Source organism: Coffea eugenioides, chromosome 8 (assembly GCF_003713205.1).
Source record: "Coffea eugenioides isolate CCC68of chromosome 8, Ceug_1.0, whole genome shotgun sequence".
Classification (NCBI taxonomy): domain Eukaryota; kingdom Viridiplantae; phylum Streptophyta; class Magnoliopsida; order Gentianales; family Rubiaceae; genus Coffea; species Coffea eugenioides.
Genome location: NC_040042.1, coordinates 41624623 through 41648714, shown reverse-complemented (window position 1 = coordinate 41648714; position 24092 = coordinate 41624623). Strand labels below are relative to the sequence as shown.

General features: G+C 34.8%; 2 protein-coding genes across 4 annotated transcripts; both read right to left on the bottom strand.

Annotated features, from left to right (window-relative positions):
- Positions 1–1940: 1940 nt before the first annotated feature.
- Positions 1941–4472, bottom strand: LOC113779933 (probable leucine-rich repeat receptor-like protein kinase At1g68400). Its single transcript, XM_027325724.1, has 2 exons — positions 3119–4472; positions 1941–2740 (listed from the first exon to the last, which is right to left on the bottom strand). The coding sequence occupies exons 1-2, from the start codon at positions 4425–4427 to the stop codon at positions 2145–2147; spliced, it is 1905 nt and encodes a 634-aa protein (XP_027181525.1). The 5' UTR covers positions 4428–4472; the 3' UTR covers positions 1941–2144.
- Positions 4473–13409: 8937 nt separating this feature from the next.
- Positions 13410–15215, bottom strand: LOC113779643 (NDR1/HIN1-like protein 6). Of its 3 annotated transcripts, none has more exons than XM_027325306.1 (2): positions 15044–15215; positions 13410–14664 (listed from the first exon to the last, which is right to left on the bottom strand). In XM_027325306.1, the coding sequence occupies exon 2, from the start codon at positions 14633–14635 to the stop codon at positions 13808–13810; it is 828 nt and encodes a 275-aa protein (XP_027181107.1). In that variant the 5' UTR covers positions 14636–14664; positions 15044–15215; the 3' UTR covers positions 13410–13807. The 3 variants fall into 3 exon arrangements, with proteins under 3 accessions (XP_027181107.1, XP_027181105.1, XP_027181106.1); XM_027325304.1 differs by having other exon boundaries at positions 13410–14636; XM_027325305.1 differs by having other exon boundaries at positions 13410–14636; positions 15049–15215.
- Between the last annotated feature and the right edge of the window lie 8877 nt (positions 15216–24092).

Genomic DNA, 24092 nt, shown 5'->3' with positions numbered 1-24092 from the left:
TTTTTTTAACACAATTTAAAAAAAAAAAAAAACTTCTCATCTCCTCTTACATGATAAAAAGAGAGAAAAGCACTCTCTCTACCAAATAAGAGGGAAAAATAAATACCATCAAAGGGAATGAAAAAAAAATGTTGGAAAATTTAAGACCATTCTGGTTGATGTAAATTTTAAATTCAAATTAGCACCATCCATTTTCATGAAAAAAAAGATTAATTTTTTACTGAAAAAAGTTTCTACTAAGCCCCGTAAATGCTACGGGCTTTTTGATCGACTTGATTATAAGGGTGTGGATTTAGCCCCACCATAGAATACAAGACCAGTAATATCATGTTCAAATTAATTTCCGTAATTCGGAATATTCAATTATGACTAATTTATGGAAGTTAACAATTCTGACCATTATTATTAGATGGATTAATATGGTCCCTAAAAAGATCAATATGCCCCTTGATTTTTTTTGGTTTCCAACCTATCAAAATAATTTTGACAGATTGACTGGAGAACTTATCAAATGCTTAACGCTTAATTGCTTGAGTTTGAAATATTTTCCAAAACTAAACCAGTAGAAATCTAATTAGGCCAAACCAAATGATAAGAACCTAGAATGGCGATTGATTATCTTTTAGTTGCCTCGAATCTGGACATTATGGAAACTTAATCGAGCTTTTTAGTTCTAAACGAAAAGATTCTCACTTCATTCAGGCTCCTTAGGATCGAATCTTCTTTTATTTGCGAGGTTAAGCTTAATTAATTGTAAGATGTAATAACGAGACGGATATATATATATACACACATACATACAAACATACATAATATATGTATACGTATAAGTGCCAAATTTTAAGAACACGTTATAGGAAACATCTGGACCACGAATGCTGTGAATTCCTGTTGGGCTTCGTAAAACAAATAATGGCTTCTTAGCTAACCCCAAGAACGTATTGGGCCAACAGTAGATATGGGCTATGTGAATGACTGTTAGGATTCCGACAAACAAAAATTTTAAAAAAGGATGATTGGTCAATTTGGGTTCACGCAAAGATATCGAGTGTGTCTGTGCTCACGCAAAATTTGTTTGGATTGCATATTATTTATACCTTATTTATATACACTGACTATATACCGACTTGCTTGTATCGTCAACACGTTTTTCAATCATCTTTTTATCTCATATATATCACATTTAAAAAGTGCTATAGTATTTTTTTTATTTTAATTTTCACAAAATTATCTCAAATAATTTACCATCCAAACACACTCATTATTATACTGCTAGGAAGTACTACAAGAAAAGAAAGTAGTACTAAATTTCGATTAGAAAGGAAGTAAGGAGTACAAGAAAGCCACAGGCTGCATCAATAGAAAACTTTCTTCTGGTCTTGGGTTACTTGGAAAAATTAGATTACTCCCTAATGGCTCGAGGAAAGACAAAGTGTCGGGGAGCTAGCAGGATACAATCGTCCATTGTCTATATATGATTTGTCGGAAGTATCTATACAGAAACTTTTGGAGCATGGAGATGGGAATGTGATTACAGTTTGTCTCCAGCAATAAGACTTTGTGTATGGCAGGTGGCCCTCAAATCAATTGATCATGCACATACCAAAACTTGTCAATCACTTAACCAGCTCTCGACAGATTGTGCCAAATATTTTGACTCAAATATTAGGCGGCCCCTCCATTCATTAGATTATAGAATTGATACCAAAAAGTACCCCTCCATTGTTGTTTGTTACTACTTACTTATCTCTCACATTTTCCACAAATTGTTGCCCACGAGTGACGAGCTTCCTTAGGAGCCTCGATTTCTCTGGTCTTTAAAATTGACCTAACAACTCCTTTTGTAGTTTGTACCCCAACCAAAAACAAAAGGGCAAAACATCCAGCAGAAAGAAAGAAAGAAATAAAGAGAAAAAGACCAGACATACAAGAATAACACATGAATTAAAGACGAGTCTATTTCACTTCTGCAACATATCAAATCGAATGAATGCAGACTATAATAACCAAATCATATATCCAAGTGATCAACATGCTCGGCTGCTAGTGAAATTTGGACTGTTTTTTTTTTTTTTTTACAAAGAAAAATGGTCAAGAATAAGAATCCTGATAATTCATTCATTCATGGAAGTCCTAGCTGCTATTCACCCCTTTTGGTCTCTAATAATATCTTCAATCATCTTGTGCACTGCAGTCATTTTAGGACGATCTTTAGCAGATGAAGCCAAGCAAAGAATTGCTACTTGCAATAGAGCCGTCATCTCTTCTTCCATCTCTTTGAACCTCACCAGCTCAAAATCAAACACATCCCACGTCCACTCCTCACGCGATACCCGCTGAACCCACTTGGCTAAACTCGTTTCCCCTTCGCTGGTTGCCATTTTTCCTGTCAAGATCTCCAACAAGACCACGCCAAAGCTGTAAACATCGCACTTTTGGGAGTACTTTCTAGTTTGATTGTAATTAGCAGCAGCGTTGCCAAGCAGCATTTCTGGTGCCTTGTAGGCATTATTACTATTATTAGTTGATGAAGACGGCACTTGCAAGAGTTGGTGGACGCCAATATCAGAGATGCAGGCATTGCCTTGATAGTCTATGAGTATGTTGGCCGATGTAAGATGTCCGTGAAAGAGCTTGGCTTTAGTGTAACAGTGCAGGAAAGCAAGGCCTCCTGCAGATCCTAACGCAAACTTTAATCTCGTAGGCCAATCTAAAGGTGTCCTTCCTGGACCACGGTTTCCTATAATAAAACCACAACAAAAAACACCATTATTGTTAGTACTGCAAAAGAAATGCTGTAGGCAGGATCACTTTCACTTTAAAAAAAAAGAGCAAATTTCTTGTTGGCTTCTTTACTAACTTTCATCTCTGTCTCTTTTTTTCCTCTCTAACAACTAAAACTAAAAGGGGAATCACTCTGTTCATGGCACATAATCCAAGGAGAAACGCAATAATTAAAGAGCTGTGGAGGGCTAATCACAAACTTTGGAGTCCTGGATAATTAGCAGAAAGTATTAAACATCAAGGAATCATTAAAAAATTGAATTTATACTTCCATCAGAAAACAAGAGAATGAGAAACCTGACGCTGCAGAAATGCTCATCAAGTATGAACATACCATGCAATAGATTGTGGAGGCTTCCAGCTTGGAGAAAATCATAGACCAGAAGCAACTCCTCCTTGGAAGAATAATATGCTCTGAGACTGACGATATTAGGGTGTCTCAACCCACCAATCTCCCTCAAAAACCCATCAACATCCTTCATTTTCTTTACCTTCTCCCTCACCCGCTTCACCACCACCACATCACCACCGTCCATCACAACCCTGTAAGTGGTCCCCACACTCCCCTTCCCTAACATCTCTGCCGACGCCGTCAACAAGTCTTCAACCTTAGCAAAACCCTTGCAGCCCTCAAAACAAACCATTTCCCCACTGGCACCGTCCCTCGCTGTAGTACCGTACGCTATACCAGTTGTACCTTTTGCATTTTTCCGTCTTTCTCGAGCTTGACTGTATTTTCTCCTGTAACAACAACATGCAACGGCCAAAGTAATCAGCATAACTGCGACTACATCGATCATAATGATCATTAGCACCATCCCATTTTTGGAGCTCCTCTCCTTTTTAACATCGGTAACTCCAATTGGCAGGGGACCATCCTTCCCAGCTCTTGGATTAACCACAGCTGGCTTAAATGAACAATCAGACGGCAATGGCCTTCCGCAGAGACGAACATTTCCGGCGAACGACGACGCAGGAAACTTGGACAGCCACGATGGGATTTCTCCGGTGAGGCCATTTCCGGAGACGTTGAAGTTCAAAAGCGATTCAAGAGACGAATTATCGGGACCCAAAGTTCCGTTAAACCAGTTAGACTCTAGCCGGAGAGTGAGCAAGTGAGTCAACTGAGTCAACTCGGTCACCGGAATTCGGCCTGAGAAATAATTGAAGGACAAGTCGAGGCGCCGGAGGCCCTTCAGATGGGAAATCCCGGCTGGGAATTTTCCGGTGAAGTGGTTGTGAGAGAGGTAAAGGTGCCTAAGGCTGGGCCAAGCGGTGAAATTGGGCGTGACGGAGAGGCGGTTGTGGTGGAGGCTGAGGTGGCGGAGCTGAGTGAGCTCAGCTAAATCCTGGATTGACCCAGTGAGGTTGAGGTAGTTGAGAACGAGTTTAGTGACCCGCTGAGTCTTGGGGTTGCACGTAACCCCAAGCCATGCAGAACAAGGGTGGTGGGAAGAAATGTTGGTCCAGGAAGCTAGAGAATTTGAAGAATCAGAAGAAGATTTGAAGGCTAACAAGATAGTGAAATCACTCTTTACATTAGCTTTCAGGCTGCTACAGGAGGCCAAAAAGGAAGAGAAGAAGAACGCAAGGATCAAGAGAGGAATCTGCCGGAGCTGCTTGTGATATCCAACCACCACCATTTCTCTCTCTCCCTTCCAGTTTCTTGATTGTTACTGGTGTCTGAAACGGATATAACAATTTATGGGTTGAATTTCGATTTTTTTTTTAAACGAGCGTCTACTAAATATACTCTTGTCATTACGTCGGTGGGAATATGGATCGATCGTGTTTGGACATGAGATTATTTGAGAAATTATTTAAAATAATTATGATAACACTTTTTTGTTTAAAGAGTAAATCTTATATATACACTATCACGGTTGGATATACGACATATATGTAAAATCTGAGTTTCAAATTATAATTTTTAATTAAAATTATAAAATCTAAAGCCTTGTTTGGATTGCATTTTCTAGGATTTTTTGTAGAAAAATTACTATAACGATTTGATATATGTGAGAAAAAAAGGTAATAGAGAAATGTGATCATAAAAAACGACGCAATTTTCCGGCGAAAAATGGCTGTCCAAACAAGGCGTAAGTTTCAGATTTTACACATATGTAAAATTTGATTTTCAAATTCAAATTATATGTCATGCATCTAATAGTGAAAGTATATACACTGTCAGAGTATAGAAGATTAATCCTTTTTTTATAATACCATACATGTGAAATAAAAAATTATTTAAAAATATAAAAAAAATTGATTAAAATTTGTAATTGTGATGCAGGTAAAATACTAACATTTTAAAAAAAATAATGGCTATTGAAACAAACTCAATATTATATATGAACAACAATATAATTAATTATTGATAAATAAGTGAGCTAAAAATTAATGCGTAATTAGAATGAATTCATTTTTTGAGGACATTACTTAAGCAACAAATTTAAGTCAATTAGCCTTTCTAAGAGTTGTTCTAACTAATACGCCCGCGTTGCAATTTACGGATAGAGTCAAATCTTATTAGGTCTATTTTGATATCTGGATAATGACATGCCATAATGCTTTGCAACGAGCTTGCTTTGACAGTCTGAATTCAATGTGTTGGCCTGGTTTTGGTCCCAAATTTCCAATCGCAATTTAGGTTGCAAGAAACAGAGCGATGAGTAGCTGGACTTTTAATAAGGGTGAATTGATGGCTGGCGATGAGATTATTTTTGCGATTAAAAGATTTGCTAAATTCCATGAAAAAATTTAATTTGCCATATGGAGCAAAACCTGAGTCCAGTTGAGTTATGAAGAAAGCTACGAATTTCTTACACAAATAAATGGTAGGAGTATATCCTATCCTTAAGGTGTTCTGATATTACATTTTTGGATAGTCATTTCTTGGCATTTGATACTAATCTCCTTTTAAGTGCTAAGCAGCACATGTCTCAACATCATGACCTTTTGGACATTTAAAAAATTCGCTACACCAACGTCAATACCGCAAATACTCAAGAACCTCTCGTTAAATATCACAAAACCATTTATGGATAATTTATATACTTCTTTCGCATCACTTTAATAGTCTTAATTTCTTTGTACACAGTTTAAAACAATCAATTAACTTTTTGTTGGAAGAATAAATCTAATCTATTAATTTTTTTAAAGTATCATCATGTTAATATTAAGAGTACGACGACGACTGATCAATATACCTTTATATTAATTACAACAATAATACTCAAGAGATGGATCAAAACAATTATTGATAGAAGGTCGAATCAAAGCACCGGTAACAAAGTACATTAAATAAAAGTATTTTAAAAAATAAAAAAAAACTATATTTTTTAATTAAAAAATAAATTATAATTTGACACAGATAAAAAAAAAAAAAGAATGTCAAAGTGAAACCAACGTCCACGCAATTAATTTTACTGGCTAATGTGCGCGCGAAAAAAAAGGGAAACCGGGCAATAAACAAGAAGAGACTTCTTTGTGGTGCTACGAGTTTGCAGTGCATTGTGATTATTGATGATCATGTTAATTACTTCCTCTATGCTTTTGTTTTTTATACTTGCCTTAATGATTGATTATTAAAACATACTACAACGGACCAAAGGTGATGGGAAGGGCAAAAACAAATCATGATACCATACCAAGAGTTAAAGAACCTTTTTTCCCATTCGTGGTGGAAAAGCAAACACGGGATAGAAGGAGAACTGGTGATTGATTCCTCCCTGTTGGATCCCCACTGCACCACTACTGTTTATGTTACGTTATACAGGATTCTATCTATGGCCGTACGGCAGCGGAAAGACGCTTTTTCCGCCTTTTGCGCATTTCCAAAGCTAGACTTTATATTTTGTCACATTGGGCTAAAACTTTCTCGCGGAATATTCTAGTTCTACTACTCTTCCATTCCATGTAGTTGACAGCCTCGTAACTTTTTATTTTAGAATTTCTCAAAATATTTGTCATACTTGTCATTAAATAAAAGTGTCGTATTTTTTATTTTAAAATATCTCAAAAATGTTTGTTATATACATATTACTATTCAAATTTAAAATTTAAATTTGTGAAGATAAGATTGAAAAAAAATAAACAAATATCACGATCAAATCACTATTTTTAAAAATTTGAATTCTCGAAACATGAAAAAATAATTGGAATGGATTGAGTACTTTGGAAAAAAAAGATCAAGAATAATCTATACTGATACTTTTAAATACATGTAATGTTTATAAAAAAATAAAATTCAAACAAAAATATTCCTCTTTTGTCGTTTTCATTTTGAGCCAATAATGAGTGTTTCTATGGCTTTTCTTATGACTATTTTCTCCATCTCTGTATGTTGTATTTAATGCCAGGATGGTGATATAAATGATGTACCTGCAGTGCCAGATTCCTTTATGAACTTCGGACAATCAATTCAATTTGTATGAAAATCAATAAAACTGAAAAAAATGACACTACAGTAGTGTTCTTTTAGTCTTCATTTATACTTCATGGTATTGTGATATTATCTGGATACACAGGTACCTTTTTTTTTTTTTTCTGGGTGAACGATATACAAGTAGTGAAATTGGTGATGGTGTGTAAACAAATATTTTAACTCAAAATTTTGACTGGATACACAAATACTTTCTCTATTTTGTACCATAATACTAGTTCAATTTCATTAAACTTTGCTAATTTACTCATTCAAAAATACTGTCAAACAATCAAGTGAAGCAATACTAATTTCTTTTCAGACTGCCACTTTTTTTTTCAAACAAATTTTTATTTTTTCTAAATACATTTTTCAATCACCTTTTTATCTTATATTGTATATCAAATCGTTACCGTACATTTTTCTAAAAAAAAAAAGAAAAACTCCAGAAAATATTAATCTCGTTCATGGGAGGACTAAAAATCCAACCGACTATATAAAGTTGTACAGTGAACTACTGACAACAGGAATGGCCCTCAATTTCCGTATTACCTTGTCCACCGTCTAGTGATATGTGGTATTTGTGGGATTGTTGGAGGTTGGTATGTGTCGTTGCAAATGATTAATGCACAATATTTTCTGATCCATTTTTAATTATTTTCCAGACTTAACATGTGTTATACCTTTTTTTTTTGCCCTTTCGTATAAGAGGACCAAAAGGGAAAGAAAGGAAAATTAATAGCTCACATGAATATAATCAAAGACAATCCCCTAGTTAAGGAAGTTCACATCACATTCGAAAGTGATGGATCAGCTCATACTGCTGCTGGCTTTTACACTTGTATTTTTTCCAATCTTTTTCTACAAATTTTTCTTTAAAAAAAAAGTAAAAGGCAATCATCAATTAACAAGGGCTATAAATCTCAATTTCTTTAAGGGCCGTTCACCAACTTATTGGACGTTTCAAGTTGTTTCCAGCTAAGTTGTAGCCTGCAATTGATGGCAACATAAATAAAATTTGCCAGGACCTGAAAAAAAAAAAAAAGAAATGCCAGAATCTCTCTTTTGTGTGGAGCATTAAAGATGAGCCCACAGGACATCCTTTTCGTAGTTAAGTATTCAGATACATCATAAAATACAAAGATGGGGACCAATGCCTGTTTCTTTAGCCAAATTCTACGACTAGCTTTTAATTTCTTTTACTAATTTTGTTAATGTAATAATACAATTATACCATCTATTGGCTAAAAGATCAGTACAATTGAGTAATCCATTCATTACCTTGACAAATTCAGATTGGTGAATGGTCCTCCTGTCCTATGTGATTCAAAATCTCGAGTGGGCTCAAATTCACATGCCTAAACACGATCAGACGCAGTGGAAAAGTTTGCATATGTATGCAGGGGTGGAGCCTGGAGGCTGTTGAAGTAGGAACCCCTCGTGACCAGGAGCTTCATATTGGAGCCATTCACCATGGGATTGTAGCTGCTCTACTTTATGATAGTTGCAAATTCAAATCAAATTGGCATGGGATGATGTTATAGCAGAGCTCTTGGAGCTTTCAGCTTTAGGAAAGACAATCAAGAAACTAGCTTTTCTGAATCCATAATCAGCACCCTAAATTTGCATAACTTGTAGTCGGTTATATACAGTAGCTAAGTTACAACTACCATTTTCTCAATATTCAATTTAACTGGTTACAATACTAGTTAGGTGACTGTGAGATCTCTGATTCGACTTTCAAACCTTCTCCTTCCCTCTATCCCCCTTGTAAGTTTTAATGTCTTTGTTAAACTGAAAAAAAAAAAAAAAGGTTACAACAAACATAGTGGTTATTGTTTCAATTTAAAATGCAAGGAAAAAAAAACTTAAAGTTAATTTGATCAAATGCTACATTTGCCTATTGCAATTGGTGAAGTTTGAGTGGTACAGTGCCAAGGTCCGAATACTGAAAGATTGTGAGCCATTGCGAAGTTCATTTTGGGCTAGGTAACAAACCCAATACGATCTAGCCCAAATGCATTGACTAGAAGAAACCTTGATTAAGGACGTACTACTAAAAGCCCGCCTTTGGGGCAATGCAACATTTTGTTGGATTTTGTGCAAAAAGGTCAATGGTTAAGACAACCAATTTGTCTCCAAAATCCAAGTTAGGGATAAAAAAAAAATGATTTCCTTGATTGGACTTTGAAATCAGTTCCTTTTATTAATTGGTTTGGTATGCAGGAATGTTTAAAATGGAAATGCCTTTCCGATTTGTCCATTCCATTCTCACATTTGATAACGGACCTTTTGAGTTGGAAAGATCTTTTTCCCGAGAAAACTCATTAAAGCTTTTTCATGCTAACACTACCCCTCACAAAATTGTAAGGAAAGCACTTTGCAACTTTATCCTGAAATTATTGGGGATCAAGTTTATTCTCAAATGTCAATCTTTTTTGTTAGCTTAATCAATAATTGATCAAAATTATTTTAACAAAGAATTTTGGTTATTTTTTAAAATATTTATTTTCTCTTTGCTAGTTTTGAGAATTCGTTTTTCTAAACTTTTGTGCATATGTTTGATTTTTTTTTTCACTTGATATAGAAAGTGAAAATATAATAAAGAGAAAATATGAATTTTAATTCCATGGGATTTAGTTTTTTATATGCATAGTAATTATGGTGTTAATTAAAACAAAAAGGTAAAATAAAGATTTAGATTTCAAAATAAATGAAATATTATAATTGAATCATTTTAATAAGCACATGATTATTTTTTAATGCCAAAAAAGGTCAAAGTTCGTTGTATAAGACAAACAAATTGCATAGCAAGAATAAACAAAACAAAAGTAAAGGCATGCAATGCTCTACAATAGATTTCAGGCTAATTAAATAAATTTGTACATATTTCATTTCATTCTAACATCTAAAAATTGATTATATCAAGCATTGAAAATGGAATGGACATTTCACTCTAACTAGTCTTGCAGAGATTGATAATAAATTTTCTTCTCTATCAATTTGGGTAAAAATGCATTCGAAGTAGAAAAGACCTTTTCATTCTAAACATTCGGCGTATCAAACAAGGGGTTATAGATTTAGAGTCTCTCTTAAATGGAAAAAAAAAAAAAAAAAAGAATCAACACCTAACAAATCCTTGTTTCTTTTGCCATAAAACCTTAGGTTAAAATTTCAAATTTCAATGGTAGGTCTCTCATTGGAGAATTAAGGATGTGCTTGGATTACATTTTTCTGGATTTTTTGTAAAAAAAAACGTACTGTAGCGATTTAATATATGTAAGGTAAAAAGGTGATTGAAAAATGTATTCACGAAAAACCTAATAATTTTTCTTTGAAAATCTGCAATCCAAAACTAGCTACTCACACATCATAATTCATAAGTGCACTCCACACATCCTCATCCTTACCACACTATCGTCCGACTTCCCTCGTAAGCACACAGCCCTTGAATTTGCATCAATCTCCAGCGACAATAAATTAACGCTGTGGAAATTGGGTGTCTCAGTTTCGAATCATCCGTTTGAATCTTATTTGAACGCAGAATGTGTCTTTTAGCACACAAGAAGGATTTTCCCACGAAAGTGCATTTGTTTTCAAGTTTTACCAATCTACTAATAAGACAGCTTGTTTCAAGTCTCTGGTCAATACGTTACAGCACAATCCTTCCCACATTTGTTGGGGCATCACCTCAATCATCCACTGGCACTTGGAAATCATTTTGCTTGTTTGCACAGAAGTAAAAGCCACTTCTTCAGTACTAATGACGCTGGAGAACAATAATGTGGCATCTGATTAGTGTCAATTATCATTTTGCCAACAAGACTCTGCATCCATCATTACCTTATCTTCTACTCATATTCATTTTGCCAATTCGATCTTCCTATGAATTTCGTCCGCGAAAGAAATCCATGTTACATGCATCCGCTGCCTGTCATTTGCACCGGTCAAAATTTCAACCAGCTAGAGCTAGGCTTAGATGCATGTGCAATCAGCGGGTCAGTCAAATGGTAGACCTGATGATTTACTATTAGCCTTCAAAACTCATGGAAATTATTACTAATTTTTTTCATAGAATATTTCATAATGAATGAACATTCCACTCTTCTACGAGGTTTTCTATCTTTTAGACTATCAATCTGAAACAAGGAAGGGAATGAAAGTAGTTTTGCAGCAAGGTGTCATTTTTTCTTTTTCTTTTTCATTTTTTTTATAACTTTTCTTCCGAATGCTAACAAAAGTTGAGAGAAGAAAGTAATTTATTAGCTTCAGAAGGAAAAAAAATTTTAAAAAAAATAAAATTGAAAGAAAACGATACATTAGAAGAAAAATATTCATTAGCTTCAAAAGACCAAAAAAAAAAAAAAAGAAAGAAAGAAAGTGATACAAAAAAAAAAAAGAAAAGCCTTGGTCTAGTAGCCATTTAAGATTGATACCTCGTCAAAACTTAGAGGTACTAAATTTAAATCCCTTTTCCCTTTCCCCTCAAAAAAAGTGGCCTGAGAAAAAAAAAAAAAAAAAAAAAAAATGAAGAAGAAAAAGAAAAAGGGAAACCCCAACAGCATCCATGAGATAGATTTATAATTGGACTAGGAAGGAAAGGCATGCACGCAAACTATTAGCTGTAAACCTGTACTGGTTTTGGACCCATTTAGGAGTCAAAAGTGTAAAACCTTTTATGGCAGCAACTACCAACTCATAAGTCATTAGTAATAGAATGGCCTGGACTCGACGCTCAGAAACTCAATACCAACTCTTTTGCGCATGCATGCTTGTCATGCAATGCACATAATAATCCTAAGGTTCCAAAAAATTCCTGAACCAGGGCAAAAGTCATATATAGTATCGTATATCCCATTCCCTTATTTACAACTTCTATTTTCTAGTGTCTTCTTCATGACAAATAGAGGCCCAACTGGGCCAATCAAAACAACAAAGTAACATCCCATTTTCCTTTTTTTTTTTTCTATTACCGAACACGATGGACCTATATTATTCTATATTAGAGGGAGAGGAACCTAAAAATATCCCAAGGACAATCCGAAAAAAACTGAACCATCATTGACCCAAACGGGTATCCACACATCCACTCACGACACTTTCAAAAAAACCTAAATTTTTTAGAATGAAGACAAGGGATTTGATTTGGCCCCATTTGGACAGTCATTTTCCGTCGGAAAATTGCGCCGTTTTCCGTGATCATATTTTCGTATTACCTTTTTTCCTCACATACATCAAATCGTTACAGTAAATTTTTTACAAAAAAATCCTCACATACATCAAATCGCTATAGTAAATTTTTTACAAAAAAATCCTAGAAAATGCAAACCAAACAAGGCTAAGAATGAAGGCAAGGGAGGGATTTGATCCATTGACTGTACAGTAACATCCCATTTTCCACCCCTGTATAGTCAGTCGCAAATGACCTTACCAACCATATTTTGGCTCCTCTGGCAACAATTGTGATAGGCAACAAGGTAAAAATTGCACACCTAACAAAATTCAATACGGACACTCCTACTATATGATTGCTAATTTTAGCAACTCTTCATTCTCCATCATATGTCACCTTTTGAGACTTTAATGAAATTTTGTAGTTAATTTTTTTTTTATTTTACTTGAACTGGTGGCTTTTTAAGAAGCACCTGAAAAGCAAAAAAAAAAAAAAAAAAAAAAAACTTTCAAGTCTTAGTGGGAATGACCGGAGGCATCAATGAATGCAATCGCAAAGGACCGAATTCCTGGTTCTATGCGCTATTGAAATTGAATTTCTTAGTAGTTAGTACCGGTACCAGTAGCCACTTCGGCGTACTATACTAAATTTATGACATTAAAGAAAAACACAAAGAATTGAAACCCGTTCAATGCAAAGAAAGTTTATTCAGAAAAATTAAGAAAATATATAGTACCACTTAAAAAAGTCCACTCTGATGATGGTCAATAAATTTTCTTTTTCCCTTTTACTATTAAGTGGAGTATTTCTTATTTTATTCAATAATTTCTCTTTCTTCCCTCTGCAACTGGAGCAATTTGCCTCCAAACAGAAATGGTCAAATTTGCCTACATTTCTTATTTTAGATTAAAAATGTATAAAACCGAGTATTATGCTCCATTTCATAAGAGATTTGTAACTTTGAAAAAAAAAAAAAAAGCATCAAAGCTGAATAAAACGGACTAAATATGCATGAATATGGTAAACAAATTCCAAGTAAAATCGCCGATTTGGAATTGAGATATCAATGAAAAGTAGTCCAGTACACTCTTATTACACTTCACCTAATATACCAAAAATTAAGGTTAACACAATTATATAATTCCTCATTTTCTTCTGAATTTGATTGAATCCCACCAATATTTTGTCAATCCACCGCGTCTGCATTCTACTCTGTCTCTACTAAACATCCTATGAAATACCTATAAACAGCCCCCAAAAATAAAAATAAAAAAAGAAAAACTTACTTTCTTCAAAAAAAAAATTAAATTTTTTTTTTGTTGAAAAAAGGAACTATAGAGTTACAGCAAGAATTGAACAAAAACAAAATCAAACCAAATTAAGGTACTAGTGTATTAATTTGGAAAATGGTATTAATGTAAGTGTAATTAAAAGTTGAATTTCCAGATCTTGACTTGAAGATCAACCTTACACTTGGCATTAGCAGTTGAAGCCACTGCTGGAGTTTTACCCGTCGGAACCAGCCCATGAATCCCGTCGCAAACGATTTTGATCCCAACTTTCTTACTATTGAGCTTCTCCACTTTCACCTTCATCTTGGTCTCCATCTCTATAGCCATTGGCAACCCATTTTTCCTCTTCAGATCTGACTTCAGTGAAGTTACAGAGTCGGCATCCAGCACCTGTGACGTCGTCGACAGGGTGGAGTGCAGGATGGTGACGTCCCCCGGCTGACTGGTGAAGTTTGAGAAAGTCCCATTTGCTAGCAAAACTTTCTGTTGGTCGGAAAGATACAGATTTACGGTGATGGGGTTGTAGTAAAACGTGATTTTCTTGTTGGGATTCTTGGAGGAAAGCGTAAAGTTGAGCTTCGAGGTGAGCCGGGTGACGTCATCAGGGGTGGTGGTGAGGTTGAACTGGGAGACTTTTAAGGAGGAGAGGGAGAAGGCCGGGCGGTGGGGGCGGTAGAGGACGTAGAGGGCAGCACAGGCAATGGCGACGAGGAGAAGAATGCAGAGGAATACGAGGATGGACCAGAAGCAACAGAGGCAGAAGCAGCGGCGGCAGCTGCACCTGCGGTGGTTATGGCGGGCGTGGAGGGCCGGGTTGGGGCGGTAAGGCTGGCGCATGGGATTGTAGACGTGGGATTTGGCCGGTGGGAACTGTGGTGGATTGTTGGTGGGCGTGGGGTTGGCGGTGGCGGCCGTGGCGGCGGTGCCATTGGGCTTGCTTGATGGGTACACCCTGTCCGTCATTCTTGAAAATGAATGTGCTCACTTTAGATCTGGAAAATTATACAATATTTAAGTGTGATTCTGTGTGTGTGTGTGCGCGTGTGTGTGACAAAGAGCGAGACAAAAGCAAAAAAAAAAAAAAAAAAAGAGAGGGGGGGGGGGGGGGTGTTGGAAGAGAAAGAAGAAGTTAATACTGCTGCTATGTCATAAAGGAAGAAGCTTTAGAAGAATAGCAATAGAAATTGTGAAGTGAAGCTAAAGGAAGAGTTGCTATCGTTTGGTTTTCTACTACTTATGTTTATGTTGAGTTCAGACACTAATGTGACCTAGTGTGTGTAGTGTGTGAGAGAGAAAGAAAGAGAATATGCATCAGAACGTGTGAGAGTGAAAGAGAAAGGGACTAAAAACCAAAAGGGATGCTTCTTCCACCTCACCAAGACTTGTTTTTGTTGTTGTGGCCTGTGGGCTTGGCTTTGCTTCTCTCTCTCTTCTTCTTCTTCTTCTTCTTTTTTCTGTTAGTTGTATGTTAAACTACCACTGTCCTAGCAGAGGTAAGAAGAAGTGATAGAACCTGGAAGAAGACTTGTAGTTGTACTTTTTGAGTTGGGTTTTGGAGGGGGGGCTGCTGCATAAATATGTGGAGAGGTGGAGTGTACAGATTTGAGATCTCTGATTCTGAGGTGCACACACGACACCGTCTATCCATGTAATCTAGGCAAGGCATTGACACGTGGGAAAAGTATAAAGAAAAGAATAAAATTAGTGGGATCCGCCTACATGGGCTGGGGAACCAGGAATTGGTGAAAGCAAAGACCACAAATGCGTTCGCCGCTTCCTCACCTCTCACGGTTTGACATTCACATCTTTGAACCTTGGACGTATGCTAGTCCTCTTCTTAACCTTTTCCTCTTGCAATTTGATTTCTTTCCAAGACATTTTTGTGTTTGGATTAGAGCGGTAATCGAATCGAATCAAGCGTGATTATCGCTATATTAGAGCTCGACTCGACAGCAAAGATATATTGCTCAAGTTCAAGCGAGTAGCAAAAATGGAGTTCGGATTCGGGCTTGAAAAATTGCTCGAAAATTCGAAATCGACTCGATTTTCTTGCGAGTATGATCGAGCTCGAGATCCATGTCCACTTCCATAATTGCAGAATATAACTTTTCATGCAAAGTAGATTGATGCAAACCCAATTTCTTGATTTAGAACAGGCTATTAGCAATTGAAACAAGTTGAAACATTTGCAATTCCTCACAAGAAAGGTCCATAAACAGTTGTAGAAACTAGAAAGTAGAAGTTATAAATTGAGGAGGAAAGAGGAATTAGGAAAAGCCAATTTTGTTTTTTACCTCTCAAGTTATTTTTTTGCCTTGTGAAATGACTATATGACCTATAAATATTTTAAAGTTATAGCCAACATTTTGGTAATTTAAGCAACTCCAAGTCTAAAAGAGTAAAATTGTAATAACTAAATATATAATTTTTAATTAATTAATTTGTGCTCGTTAAGGCTCGACGAGCCACCGAGCTTGACAAATTAATACTCGAACTCGGCTTGATATATTAACGAGCTACTCGAGCTCGACTCGCACTCGATTTTGATCGAGTGCGAGTCAAGTTCACTAGTAGATCGGTTCAATTACATCACTAGTTGGGATGATAAATTATTTTGGATATTTTTTTTTGTAAAAAAAATATTATAGCGCTTTCTGATATGATGTATGTGAGATAAAAAAGGTTAAAAAATATGTTAATGATATAAATAAATAAAAAATGACAAATAATCCATTAGCTAAACACTTTATACAGCTTTTCAAGAAAACCAATCCACGCAACTAAATTTCATCACAAGTATATTTTTTAATCGCCTTCTTATTTTACATACATCACGCCACAAAAATGTTACAACTATCATTCTAAAAAATTTTCCATCCAATGACGTATTTAAGCATATTGGTCTCATGGTACCTAAGGCATTGTTGGTAATATCAAGTATGTAATGTTAACTATTGTGAGACTTCATGACCAACTACAATCTAGATGATAAAGTCTTATGACTTGCAAACAATCTTTTGTTTCACTTCTTATCCCACTTTCTATCATTTCTTTCATCATATTATCATTTTTTTTAAATATTATATATATATATTTTTTTTTTTGGTTTTCTTAAGTTTTAATAACTATTACCAAGGTAAGAAAAAAATACATACAACATGTTAAAACGACACTAGACAACACAAAAAAAAAAACAATATAAAAATCATAAAGATTCTTCTTTACTCTGATATTTTATTTTATTTTAGTCTTTTCTATTTTATTTTTTATGCTGTTATTAGTTATTAGAAATTAATAAAACAACAAAAAATTGAAAAAGGATGATTGTGAAGAAAAAATAACAATATAATGAAAAGTGATAGGAGGATCTTTTGCACTTATAATCCATCTTTGTTATGACAAATAAGAAAAGCTTTTCTAACACACACACATACACAGAATTATTAATGGGAAGGATTAACCAAACTTAGCTCGACTGGCCCAAAAAATTTAAGACCAATCCTTATATATTACCAAGTTGGATTGAGTTTAGATATAAATATAATATCCAAAAAATTGTGAGATGAGACTAGGCTTTAATAGGTTTGGCTCGATTAATGCCTAACGCGAATAATTATACATATATTAAATATGTAAAATGATGTGTATAATCAAACAATTATATGTATATTATAATGTGTATAACTTATAATCTATATAATTACATAACAATAATGTATGATATTATACACATATGAATTTGGACAGAACCGGAATTAGGTATGAAACTTTAATATGTTTCTTAAAAAAAAAAGAAAAGAAAAAGAGCTCAGTATGTATGCATGGGGCTCACATTATGAATTTTACCATTTTAGTGAGTTGAGTTTGGATACGCACAAAACCCGATTTGATATTTGATAGTCCTACACGCAAAAACGAGAGGGGATCTATTGTGAAAGCTTTAGAGTTACCGCTCACTCCCCAATGGCAAACACTTTTGATAATCATTTTGTAGAAAAAAGAAGGGGAAAAAAAAAAACACCAGCTCACGGCTTATTATGGTGGCCAATGCCACCAAAGCCAAACCCATTACAAAATAGTCAAATATAGGCCCGTTTGACAAATGACTTTTTTGGGTGTTTGTCTAAAATTTTACTGTAACTTATTATAAAAATTGTAAGAAAATTTTTTAAATGTGAAATTTTTTGGATATTTTGAAGTGTAAAGTTTAAAAATTTTAAGAAGTTTTTAAGATTATTGTAGTTAAAGTTGTTAAAAAACTTATAACAGATAAATTTAACCAAAAATTTGTTTGCCAAACAGGTCCATAGGTGATAAGTGGGGAAGTATATCTTACTCCATCCGTCCCACTTTGATAGTCCTGTTTTCCTTTTTCGTCTGTCCCAAATTGTAATCCACTTTCCAATTGAAGAATGTAGTTGTATTTTAATTTTCCTAAAATACCCTTATTCAATATAAGTTGTTGTTACTATAAACCAACCCCATTTAATGAGAGTTGATTCTTTTTTTACTATTAATTCAAGTTCCCATAAAGTTATACTCTAATTAATGAGAGGGTATTTTAGGAAAATAGCTAACTCAATTGATTGTTCCAATAAAGTTAACTACTTTTTCTTAAACTGTGTAAAAAAAAATTAGAACTATCAAAGTGGGACGGAGGGAGTAGTATTTATTATATCATCCAGGAGCAAGGAAATTAATGCCGAAACGTCTCATTTTATCGAGCAAAGGTGGCTTGTGTTCCATCTGCCGTACTTTTCTTTTTGTTCTGTCTCCCAATCCAGCAAGACTTAAATGCTAAAGATCTACTTGTGCTAATTAATTTCCTGTGCTACCTTCATTTTTACTATCTTTTTGGAGCCCTCCCTTTAATTTGAATTAATTGAATTTGGGCAAAAAATCTAATAATCCCTAAATAGGAAGGGTTATCCTCACCATCATCTTCTCGTGATCAAATTTTGATTGAAAACCTTAGCTTAAGCCACCAAAAAGCTATCTTTCACTCACTACCGGAATAAAGACAGACGTACATGCGAACAACCCAAGTAAACCCTTTAGCCCAAAATTGGAGGAATAATAAGTGAGTTCGTGATTGTCCCCTATTAAACAAATCAAAAGTTTGATGAGCCAAAGTAATTAGTGCATTTGATGGAGTCACCAATGAGTGCCAAGCCACATTAAATTAAACTTAACCCAAAAGTCAAATAAACAAGACATTATAGGCAAGTGACTTGCATGGTAACCCATAATGATGATAAAGATACCTGCAATTAGGAGAGAGGTTAAGAATTTTAAAGCTTTGATTATGTGTGTCGCCAACTGGTTTGGTAATAGATAATGCAATCTCTACCATTGCCACCGACACTCTCGCAAGAAAGCCTGAATTCCATATAGTTTATTTTTCGATTAAACAAAGGTCAAAAGAGATGGATGGATGGCCCTAGTCGCCATATTTCACTTTTTTCTGGGCACTTTCAGTTTCACCTTTGCGTCCTAACAGAAAAGAGAGACAATAAAAGTGAATCCACTTTCGTACACTTAAGGTTGTGTTTGGATTGCATTTTTCGTCATTTTTCATGGAAAAATTACTGTAGCGATTTGATATATGTGAGAGAAAAATGTAATAGGGAAATGTGATCACGGAAAACAACAATATTTTCCGACGGAAACAAGCAATCCAAGCATGGCCACAAACTTGACCCCCCCATCCCATGTCATAATGTGCAATTTCCCTCCCATTTAGATATGTAGGTTTCATTTTCTTTTGTGTTTGCCTCAAATTATATAGATCTTTTGTTAAATGAATAATTAATTTACATAAATTTTCAAGTATATACTACATATTTACTGTCCATTGTTACCAGTAAACGTGGTCGTATGTATGATATAAAAAAGTGATGACTTCCAAGTATGATTTTGGAACAAGAGTCACTAATTCGAATGGAATGATATGAGCCATCTTATATCAATGGAATGATGTATGTGGAACGTACTAAGCAATAACGATTACTTTTAACTACACTAACTTCCACCTCCTACTATATGTGAAAATGGATAGGCCTACATTTATCGAGGAATGTTTATCTTCCCTCCAAGTATTCGTAAAAGATAAAGGGCAAAATACCTGGTCGGCTTTCGAACTATTAATTTTATACACTTTTTACTCTTTAACTATTATTCGTATACTTTTAACTCTCTTACATCTAAAAATGCACTATATTTTTAGCTCTTTTGTCAATTTCAACTATTACTCCTAACGAAATGTACCTCGAAATGGCATAATTTTGATCATTTTCAATTTTTCAATCACATCTAACACTGTCGCAGCTACTACATGCTGATCGACAACCATTGATCGTTGTTGACCAATAGTTGATCATTATTTCAGAGTTATCAAATTTAAATGAAATAACAATTTCTAACTCTATTTTTTGAGTAGATTCTGAATCTGGACTCAAATTTTTATGAATCATGCTAGTTATGACTAGATTTTTGCTCATGTGTTGTGCATGATGTAGTTTCTATTGGTTTTAACGGCTTGAATAGACAAAAAGGTCAGAAGTACACTCTTTTAGAAATTGGAGTGCTAAAAATATACAAATAATAGTTGAAGGGCTAAAAGCGTACTAGCCAATAGTTTGAGGGTCAACCAGATAATTTGCCCAGAGATAAAATACTTTGATATACTATTTAGACCAGCTGAATCCGCCACCAATAAAGATTTACAAATTACCCTGAGTGTTGGGTTCGGGGTTCTAGTCTCCCCACCATATGAACTACCCCAGTGATCCCCTACGTCCCCTAAGGTAGGAGTAGATTAAAAATTGCCATTTCAATAATTAAACAAATCATATTGCAAGGCAATGCGGTAAATTTTAAAAATTAGTTGAACACCAAACATCACATTGATAAAGCATTTTTTGCACCTTCTGCTCAGCACTAATATTATTGAGAGTGGGAATTATTTGCAGCCCTTGTTTTGGCACCTCTTTAATTAATTTAGGCTAGAAGTCAGGACAGGTTAGAATTGACCTCCCTGCTTTTACTTTTTTTTTGTCGACATAGGGGCGTCCGAACCTTCGACTCGACTAATTTCCTGCGGTCCGGGAGATGGCGTCCCAACCCACTTCGAACATATTAACAGGGGGACTCGAATTCTGGCGGACATGTCTAAAGAGGAACACCCACACCCACTGGGGCCCTCCCTGCTTTTACTCCCTTCCCTCCATTTTTTATTTTTCCCTTGACTCTTCTTTTCTTCGTTCATTAAAATTTAGCAGTTGGATTACAAAAGTTGCCAAGTTCATTTGCCATTTCCGAAACCATGCTCCCTATTTCCAGAATATGGACAGACACAGCAGAAGAATCTCTTTTTCCTTGTTGGTGTAACTTAGGAGCTCAATCTCAAACAGTACATAACAGTAGATGAGGCCTAGAACAACGAAGGCAAAGGAAAGGAGCAGGTGAACGGAATGAGTTATACTGTCGTCAAGGAAGAAGTTAAAGCGGCACCACATGTATCAGTTGTTGCCATCTACCATCTTCCATGTGCTTAACAACGTTGCTGTTTCTGCAAATTTTCATCACTTCGATGATAATCAAGTACTATCATTTTTCATCATCAACATTTGTATTTTGGTTCTTCTACTGTTTGTCTTTCTTGATGTTCCATGTTATTCAATTTCTGATGAGGAACCAAATTTGGATAACACATAAGAGCAGTACAGTTGTCAATCAACCTTTCAGGCTAGTCAGTGAGATAACGTACATTATTAGTTTATGGGGTTATATGCGCTAAACCTCCCTAAACTTTATCATTAGTCGCGCTTTGCCCCCCGAATTCATTAAATAAGAACTTTACCCACTTATTTGATATTTTAAGACATAAGGGCCCTTACTATTTTTATTTTTTTTGTTTATTCATTCGTCCATTTTTTTTTCTTTTCCACTACTTTCTTTTATTTTTTATTTTTTATTTCACTTCTCTCGTGTCACTATTTTATTTCACTTTCCAATTAGTATTACTAAATTGTATGCTTATTATAATTTTGTAATTATCCTTTACTTAATTTCATTCTTATTTTATTTTACACTATTAGAAAATTCAAGACAAATTGTATAGCATAAAAAATTGATAGCTGCCTGTCATAATATAAAAGATGCATATTACTAGCAATTTGACTATTTAAAAGGATATTAGCAAACTAGAACTTTAAATTACTTAATATTTAAAATTATATCCCAGAAAATAAAATCACTAATATTTACACATCGAATTGATATCAGATTTAAAAAAAAAAAAAGGTCAGTCGTTGGGTGTCTACTAAAAAGAGCCAGCATTAGGAATTCATTGTATTATTGTCTTTTGAATTGTGAAAGGCTTGCTAATTCCTTGCATAATTTATTAGGTTATTGAACTTCAGTTACAATAAATTACAAGCTCGAGGAACTAGCATGCTATATTTGATATAGGTTAGCGTCATGAAAGCTACCAATAATAAAAATTCTATAATCCTCAGTTACTGGAAATGTTTCCTCTCCCATTGTACATCGTCATTTAATTAATCTCCACTGGATCAATGCAATATATATATATATATATATATATATATATTTTCCTTTTCTAGTTAAAAGTCAGTAAAATGCGGCCTTTTTTGGAAGCCAAGTTTTTTGCCAAGTTTGTCTACTGCAAGTTTTTTAAAAACTTTAGTTACAGTAACCTTAAAAAACTTTTCAAAATTTTTAAACTATACACTTCAAAATATTCAAAAAAAAATACACTTCAAAAATTTTTTAAAAAACTTCTACAGTAAATTACAGTAAAGTTTTAGACAAACATCCAAAAAACTCACCTTCCAAACGGGGATATTTAACTCTTGGTATTTAAAATGCCTATGTATTGCATATTATGACAGAACTGTCAATAAATTTGGTTAAGTAAAACATGATGACTTCATTATGGAACATCAATTAATTGTTGCTGCTTGAACAAGAACAAACAGAAAATGAATCCACAAGAGACTTCCAATGATCACATTAGACCCAATCATCTTCAGCTCGTTCACTTCACGCCCCACCACCAACAGGAGACACTACTGGATTTGGGGCCAAGCAAGGTACTCAGAGCAGAGCTGGGGTAGGGAGGGCTTTCTTTAATCATTTGAGCCCACTCCACCAATATCATTTGCCCATTCTTACAAAATCTATGATGTTCTTTCTCAATATTAATTGTCACTAGATTTCACATATGGACATTGCGCTTTTGTACCTTTCATTTCTTGATACACATGGCATGGCTTGTACATCATTAGAATGATCACAGCCTGAATTAGCTATACCAAAAAGAAGATGGAAGGGAGCAGCATCTAGTGCTTTGCTTTTCGCCTTTGAATGTTACTCGTTTTTTTTTTTTTCCTTTTTGGACGGTTACAGCAATCAGCACTTTTACCGACCAATTGTGGACGCAGTCATTGCTTTACCTCTAGGTTTGCGCTGCGAAAAGAGCTGTACTTTTAATCATTGATGAAGAATGTTTAATTTCTAGTTCTAGAGTAAACTATGCACATTATCCTCTTCACTTGCACAGACACAGCTTCTAACAATCAGCTTGAGGTTTAAGACTGGTTGTTAGGCTGGGTGGCTTCTTGATAAGGAGATTGAGAATGCTGTGGTGAAATGTATATACCAGATGAATCCGAGAATTCTTCAGAGGAGATGAACAAAATATACAATTACGATCAAATGACTAACAAGAGAACAAAGTAAATAGGAAATGGAGAAATGAATTGAACCCGGATAAAGTTACAGTTAGATCATGTGACAAAATGCTACTCTACCGAATTTGATACATGCAGCAGAGTTTGAGACAATGATAGTAGACAAAAACATGCATTCAAGACCGTTGTGATTCAAGATTATCCTCAACTGCAACCACGGATCATCATTAAAGGGTTTTTAACCAGTGATTTAGATGATTGCAGAAATCAAAGACTGGCCAGCACATGCGTCAGCTCAGAGTTTTGTTTCTAGCAGTGCAGAACTTATCGTAACAAAGAATCTTTAGTTCTCAAAACTACACCGGAGTTAGATGAGTTAGATGGTATAATTCAATCTTCCCTCTTCCGTCAGTTGTAAGACCTAATTTAGTTAATGATATTTTTAGCACAGAAAGTTCTATATATCCCTGGCAATTCTTATTCCCGCTTGTGTCTATTTTCCAGCGATATAAACAAAGGCATACCAAATGTTATAAAAGCCCTTGGCTAATTTGGCATCATACATTTTCAAGATACAAGAAAAGAAAACATACAGAGAGAATTGTCAAACTTGTACTGTTCTTGCAAAAGACGTAACATATGTATAAACAACAATCCAAGAAGTGCATATATTATGTAGAAACTTGATGGAGCATACATTATGT